This window comes from Gossypium raimondii, chromosome 11 (assembly GCF_025698545.1).
Source record: "Gossypium raimondii isolate GPD5lz chromosome 11, ASM2569854v1, whole genome shotgun sequence".
Classification (NCBI taxonomy): Eukaryota; Viridiplantae; Streptophyta; class Magnoliopsida; order Malvales; family Malvaceae; genus Gossypium; species Gossypium raimondii.
In genome coordinates, this window is record NC_068575.1 from 29,195,817 (window position 1) to 29,204,449 (window position 8,633).

Below are 8,633 nucleotides of genomic sequence, written 5' to 3' on the forward strand. Positions count from 1 at the left end.
TTTATTTCCTTATTTTATTATATCAAAGATAATATTTTATTGTAAAAATTTTTGGGTATTACATACTAGGCTGTTTCTGGCAGCTCGACTGCATTATCTAGTGGCTAGTCCACATTATTGGTGTAACATTGGATGGATGAGTTCTGGGGAACTTTTAATGGTGTGTAGTGGAGTTGGGTAGGATCTGTTTTCTAAAATTTACACTATTTTTCGAAAAGCGTTGCATTGACATCATCATTACGCATCCTGCCATATGTTATGATCTGTTTAAAATGATGTTGATATGAGTTCATTCTGTGAATATTATTATTGGAGACCTACGCTGGGCTTTTTAAGCTCACCCATTTAAATTCTAATTTTTCAGATAATCAAGGTTAGGATGGGCTCGACTATGGAAGCACTCTCGACCATTTTTCAAAAAATTTTATTATTATTGGTATTTGAGAATTTGGGTTGTGTTTACTTACTATGGACTTTGGTTTGGACGTTGGTTTTGGGTTTTGAACTTTGACTTGGGATTTTCTACATGGGTTACGTTTTAAAACTATCATTTAAATGATTTGAAAAAAAAAATTACGATGAATTTTTCAATAAAGGTGACAAATTAAATTCAATAAGGACGATATCAAAATTTATACTATGTTTTCGAAACTCGACACTGTCTGGTCACGAAATCGATATTTTATGAGATGTATGTTTAACCTATGTTTTAAAAACGATAAATGAGTTTTAGATATAGAAATTTGTTCGCTGCGATGTTTTAATTGCATTACGATGTTTTCCTAAAACACACAATATTTGAGTTTTCCAAAGTTAAAAGATACCAACTAAATGTGATTTTACTTAAAACAAGATTCAAAGACATTTTGCAAAAGTGATTTTTAAAGAGAAAACTTTTAAAAGTTTTACTGCGCCAATGTGATCTTCGAGATTCAGCCATAACATCTAAGCTGAATCTAGGGGGTTGCACCTTCTCTTTCATATTACCGATGGTCACATGTCTATCAAATCTCATTCCTATTTTTTAGCTTGTTTCAAAAATGGAACCAATGGTTGTTTCTAAAATAACACCATCGAAATGAATAGCTGCAAAAAATTGATTCTCCATTTTTTCTGAAACTGCATAAATACAACCAAAGATCTTAGTATTAATCTTAACACTAAATACACTTTTAACACAGATAAATTACTACTAAAAAAATAACTAATTATACTAATAAAAAAATAACCTTAAAACTAACTAAATACACTAACCTTTTCTTTCTTCTTATTTCCGGTGAGGGGGGAGCTTCAGCTCTATGTACTTGAATTATTTTCCCTTCGAATTTGTGGGGGGTTGGGGGACCAAACAAAACCCCTTTTATAATAATAACAATAATATTTATGTAATATATTTTTTTAAACTGAAAGTAAAAAAAAAAAACACTTACATATTTAATTTTATCGAGTATTGGAACCAACTTTAAAAATATATATTTTATTATAAAATATTAGGGTGTTGTCTGACATATTGACGACACTAATAAATATTTTTTTTCATTTCAAACGTATAAAAATACAATTTATATTGAGTGTTGGATACTGGTGCCGCCGATGGATCAGGCGGCACCCAAAAAGATTATTTTTAAAAAAAAAGTGATGATGGCTTCAATCATCGGTGACAGGAGAGAGGGCTGCTATCCATTGGTCAGGTGGCACCGATATTATACTATTGAATTTGCCTAGATTGGTAAATATTAGGACATTTATCCTATTTCAGTATATATTTAATTATTTTATATTATTTAGATAAAAACCCAATTTAATAAGATAATAATCATTCTCAAGATCCATCAGTTGGAAGTCTTTTGTTTTCGTAATACATAAACTTTACTGAAGAACACATTGAACGCAATGTGTCTCCTCAATAGTTTAACAACCACTGTTAGCCTCATACTTTGTTCTATCAAACCATAGACACTTTTGGAAAAACGGATCAAAGGTATACCATTGTTAATACATAATATTAACGGAAATGGAGAAAGAGTAGGAGGGTGTTCTGGAAAAGAAGAAAATAATAAAAAGTGTCTGGAGTGCCCTCCCCTTCTAAGAGTCTTTAGAAGTATGTAAATAAATTTTTTCCAGGTCGAAATCCAAATCAGGTTAAGATATATTTTATAAAGATATATTTTATAACAAGCATCAACAATTTCAGTATTCATATCACCAGCCAACAACTCAAGGTCTTCAACTGTCATTGAATTTGAAGTATTTCTCAACACACCCAACGATTTGTCCTTAAATGGGGCCCATGATACTTCCACTCCTTCGATAACCGTGTCTTCAGTATCAACCAGATCATCATCACGGTGCTAGACCTTCTTCGTAGCCCTTCCCACCTTGGAGTTAAACAACATCAGCAAGGAAGCACCACTTGAAATCATTTTTCTCTTTAAAAATTAAATAATTTTAAAGCTTGAGATACTTACTAATAAAAACACTAGTACATGCTTAGCGTTAGATTGATTTTTTTTTTGTTTATATTAAATTATAGTGTAAAATTTTTAAAATTAAAATTTACTTTAAGCAAGATTTTTAAAACCGTATTGGTGGTTAAACTCGTCAAACTACTTCATATGGTTTGAATGAATAAATCAGTGAAAAAGAAAAATAATATTTTAAAAATAAAAAATTATTTCAATTGATTTTTTAGCTTGGTTCAATCGACCATACTAGTTTACAAGTCAATTGGTCTAATACCTCTCTCTAGGCTGATACTCAATCGATTCAAATAGTCAGGACTCTAAGTCTATACATTTTGTAAATTTGGAATTTAGTTCTCCTACTTTTATTTTAAAAATTTAATCCCTCTACTTTTTTATTTATAAATCTACATTCAAATTATATATTACCACGTAACTTTTTAATTGAAAAGATAACTATATTAATTATTTGAACTAATTAATTACATTATAAAATATTAAATTAATTAATAACATTATAAAAATATAGAGACGAAATTATGTTAGAAATTAAAGTATAAAATTAAATCTCAAATTTAAGCATATTAGAAGGACCAAAACTAATAATTTACTACTCTTATAAAATGTAAAAAGAAAAGAAGTATAAAGGGTGTGTGCGATGTGTCAGTAGGAAAATCCTTTGAACTTTACTTATAGGACTTTGAACATATTAAGAAAAATCAAAACTGAAAATTAACCTTTTATAAAATATAAAAAGAAAATGTGTGAAATACAGTTTGTAACTTAATTTAATTTTCAGATATAATTTTGTTAGTTGACAAAAGCATAAAAAGAAGCTGCAATATCTTTAACTACTGAGAAAAGAAAATTGTTCAATCTTCAAAGCTTAAAGATTGAAGCAACTCGGATAACTTCTTTCTATTGCTAAGCTAGACTTCCGTCTTCAAAGTAATTTGACATTTCTTATAAAAATATAATACTACAAAAACAATACAAATGCAATAAATATAGACAACACAAATGATTAAATTAATATATATATATATATATCGAAGTTTATATAAATATATAACAATTTATACATTTATTATAAATCTTAAGCCGGGATCCCTGTTCAGTATCCACTAATAGGTAGAGGCAAAATTCCTTCCCAAGTATCACCTATCCGAAGAAAAAAAAGGAAAAAAAAGATCATATGAGAATTTGACAAATTATGAATATATATCTACAATTTATAAGTTTTACTTTTACTTTAATTATCATTTATATATAAAAATACAAATTCTAAAACTGTAAATAATAAATGACATATATGTTCAGAGGCATTTAATTACAAAAATCTTAAAAGATTACAAAAAAAAAGCTTACAATTTTTTAATTAATATTAATAATTAAATATATTTAAAATTAAGAAATTAATTTATTAATACTAAAAAATTTAGCCTTATGGATAAGTTTTTTTCCTAGCTTGGTTTGATCCGACGATAAAGAATTTGTATGTAAAATATTAAATTTAAATAATTAATATGCTATTAATATTAAAATTATATATAAATTGCTAATTATATACAAATTAAAATTTTACTATTAAATATAATAGTGTTAAGTAAAATAAATAAAATAAGCATAGAATTATTACACATCATAAAAAATATAAGGTTATATGCATTAAAAAATAAAATACATAATTTGTATTAGATATTTCAATGATTTAACTTTTCTTAACATACATTTAACTTTTCTTAAAAATAAAACATTAATATCATAATTAATATAAAGATATCCATTTAACTGATAAAATTTAATAAATATATTAAAATACCAAAATTAATGAGATTTAAAATAAAAATGTTACCAAGTTTAACATAAAAATTCAAATTAAAAAAAGTGGATGTGACAAAAGAAAATCAAATTACAAAACTTGGGGAACTAGAATTTCCCATGTTTTTATATATTTATACTATAAGGACTATATTCAAGTTCTGAAAATTCCAAATGGTCTAAAATTAAAATTTGAACATTGAGAGGGCCGACCCTTGTATACGCCTTGATAATTATTTCATTTATTTTTATTACCATGAATATTGAAATCATTATTAAAGCAATATTAATTAATTGATTATTTTACAGTAAACTAAAGATAAAATATTTTTCTATTTAATTTTTTATCTTTACGTTAACAGAATGAATTTTGTCTGAAGATAATCAAATGTAAGTTATAACTTTTTTTTATGATATTGTTAAATAGTTTTAAATTTATCAATAACAATTGTTTGGCTAGCAGGCAGACATGTGATCTATTGGTAAAATATTGGATTCTTAGGGCTAGTTTGGATGGACGGTGTGTTTACCTCCGGTGAGGTTAAAAACAGCGGTGGCGGTGAGATTAGTTACTGTAGCGGTGAGATTGAGTATTGTAGCGGTGAGATTAGAAACAATGATAGAGTGTGTGTTTGGATTCAAACGCAGCTGTAGCGGTGAGGTGAGAATGAAAAATGACTATTAAGGACATCAGATTAGAATTGATATATAATAGAAGTTATTTAAATTATTTTACTTTTTTAAAATTATTAAAATATGCAAATTCATTTAATAAAATATTAAAATGTATCTTCCAATATTTTAATGAATTATATAATTAATTTAAATTATTTATTAGATAAAATGATAATTTTTTTATTTTTTATAGTTATAATTAAATATTTTTTATAACAATGATAAATATTATTTTCACAAATAATAACATTATACTTAGATCAAATTTTGAAGTATCTAAACGGATGATTTTAATAAAAAATATAGTAGCATAAGACATAACAAGTTTCATTATTACTAGAAATTAGGTTATGATACAAAATGTGTTTACAAATATTGATTCATTAAACTAGTTGCAATGGTTTCCTTAACATTGTGATTTCAAGGTTACTTTCTCTGTTAGAAGAACTCGATTCACCTCATCAAAGCGGCTTGAAGAGACGGCATGTCCGGTATATTCTCAAATTCTCGAAAATCCTCATCATTTGACCAAGCATGTCTTCGAATGTAATTATGCAAAACCATTGTTGCAATAACTATTAAAACTTGCTTGTCGAATGAATAACTTCGAATATCTCTTAATATTGGCCATTTTTTTCCACACTCCAAATGTTCGTTCAATCACAGAGCGTAACGAAGAATGGGCATGATTAAATATTTTTTTTTCCAGATACTTGATGATTACCTCGACGAAAATCAGGTAAATGATATCGTTCCCCCTATATGGACCTAGAAAACCTGCCATTTGTGGATATCCGGAATCCACAAGATAATATTTTCCTGCAAAAAAAGTAAAACATAATATCAAGTTTAAAAATAAATTAAAAATTTTAATATTTTTTATGTAAAAAGTAATTAAAAAATTAAAGTTCGACCTAGTGGAGGGTGTGGAAACTTCAACTCTTGCTTTCTAAGTGCTTGCAAAAAAATTCTACTATCATGTGTTGTTCCTTCCCAACCAGGAAATGCAAAAATAAAGTACATGTTGAAGTCACAAGCTGCCATAATATTTTGAGTTGGTTCACCTTTCCGTCCGATATAAGGTATTTGAGAAGAAGGTGAAATGCATGCTTTTATGTGTGTTCCATCTATGGCCCCAATACAATCCTTTAAAATAAATACAAGTAATGAGATAAAAGTTAGAAATAATTTATGTTTTAAAAATATAAAGATTGTGTAAATTTTACCTTAAAGTGAGGTCAATATCTTGTATCATGTCGAATATGGTTCGATACTTCCTCGAATTGACCTTCAATGGGTTTAATCGTGTCTATTCCCATTCGAGCAAATATATGCAACATATCAGTAAAAATTCGACTAATAGTTTCCCAAGATTGTTGAAATCGCTCTGTTGCATTTGAATTTGATTCTCTATTTTCAAGAATGTACAATGATAATGCTAACTTCTCCATCGCCGATACTTTCCCATTCTTTAAGCCATAATTTGTTTGCAAATCATGCAACAATCTGTGAAATATATTTTTTGGCATCCTAAAACTAATCATGCAATGATCATCGTGCCCATTTAATACTTCGTCCACCCACATTTGACTAGTATAATTTGAATCCATACGCGGTTGCATAGTGAAATAAGTTTCATGGTGTACCAATACACTGCTTAACACATATTCTTCCTTTTTATGATAATTGTTGTGCTCAACTTGGGTAACAATTGTGGCTATTCTTCGTTGAGCTTCTTCACTTAATTTAAAGGTATCATAATTCATATCAAAACTATTATACATATTGTTAAATTCATCCATAACCTGAAAAAGTAATCAAATGAAAGTAAATTAATATTTCGTGACATTCTATACAACACAGAAACTTGATTAAAAGCATAGCATAAAAATACCAAACATAAAAAGTTTCATACATTAGTTTTACATATAAAAAAGTAGTATAATTATATTACAATAATAATTCTAAGGAGCTTATGGTGGAGGTGGTTGATGGTATGGTTGGAAGGGAAATGAGGATGTTGCTACCAAGGACGAAAACGATGCAATTGGATTTTTTTCAGCATACTCGCGTTGAAGCCACCAAACCCTATCATCTGGATCTAAGTTCAAAAACACTTCTCGTTTCACCAGTATTTGGAACATTTTGGTGGCAAAATAGTACAGTTCATCTTTTTTTGGAATTTCATCTCCCAAAGCACGCAAAGCATCCATTGCATTTGAAATAGTATATTGAGAGTGTGGAAAAATAATTTCATTCGCTGACTTCCTTGGACTAGAAATGCTCTCACACAAATTCTCAATCTGGGTAGTTAATGTATTTCTTGATGATTTTCTACTTGAACTTGATTTTTTTCCTTTACCGTGTACAACCCCAAGTGTTTGCTTTCTTCGATCAGGGATTTCATGAAAAGGGTTTGATGGTACCTCATCAGGAGGAATACCTTTATTCTCGTTACTATGTTCATCTAAATCACCAAATCCCTCATTAGGTGCATCATCTCCCATAGGAACCCCACTTGGAAGAACACCAGACGAAGGTGCCCATGCATTCTCTCCAGTGGCTACAATGCCACCAAACATTTGCCACATTAACTCATTCTATCGTGGTTCAATTCCTTTCTTCTTAAATCCTTTAAAATTAGGATTTTCCTACATAACATGTTAAATTTAAATGTTATACTAAGATTTTTATAATTGTAAATTATTAATTTCAATAAACTTTATGCATTGAAATAATGATAAAGTTAACACTAACCTGTATTTTTGCGGCCCACCATTCTTCCGTAGCATCGACCGTCTTTTTAGATGGACACCATACAATACCTGTAGATTCTTTAAGCAACTCCCTCCATAACCTCCATTCCTTTTTTAATGTATCCGACTTATTTTTCAATTGAGGTTTTCCATAATTTTTTTGTGTTTTTGCTTGAAAAAGAACAATGACATTTTCCCATCCTTTTGAGTTTAGATGAGTTGTCGGTCTATTACCAGCATTGACTTCATTCACATAAAGTTCACAAAATATCAACGTCACTCATCATCCCAAATGACTTTTGTTGCTAAGCTACTATCTCCGTCCACAAAATTTCGTGTCTTTACCATCTATTGTCATTGATATAATTCAGTCAATGTGCTAGCATTCACCAAGAAGCATAGAGAACATATATAGTCTATAAGTTATTTTAGACGTCTCCCAATGCTAATCTTTATCTAGCAACACCCAAAAAAAACTGGCACCTTAATTGAAGCTTCAACTTAATGGAAAAAGGGAAAATGAATGCAACAAAAATATAATTTTCAAGTCTTATATTTACTCCATTTCTGATTCTCTTGGACACAAGACATATTTATATGGATATCAGACTTAAGTCTCTAGGGCAAACTAATAAAATTAAAGAAAAAATCTGCAAGAACCATTGGTTCACGTTTATTGCTTAAAAATCTATCTACAATGCAATTTCTTCATGTTTCTGTCAAATAAAATTAACAAATGCTAATTTTTTAATCTATTTTAGAATGATTTGACAAAAACTATAAATTAAAATACTCAAATAAATTTTCTTCTAAAGTTGGAGGACTAAAAAGGTTATTATGCCGAAAAAGAATAATAATAAAACATATAAAATGTTTATGTTCAAAGAAGCATAAAATTAATACGTGTAATTCACAGGAA

At 28.5% G+C, this 8,633-nt stretch overlaps 1 protein-coding gene across 1 annotated transcript; it reads right to left on the reverse strand.

Moving 5' to 3' along the window:
• Positions 1-6,931: 6,931 nt before the first annotated feature.
• On the reverse strand, positions 6,932-7,549 carry LOC105801570 (uncharacterized). Its single transcript, XM_012632811.2, has one exon. It carries the CDS (start codon positions 7,547-7,549, stop codon positions 6,932-6,934), a length of 618 nt encoding a protein of 205 aa, XP_012488265.1.
• Positions 7,550-8,633: the final 1,084 nt, after the last annotated feature.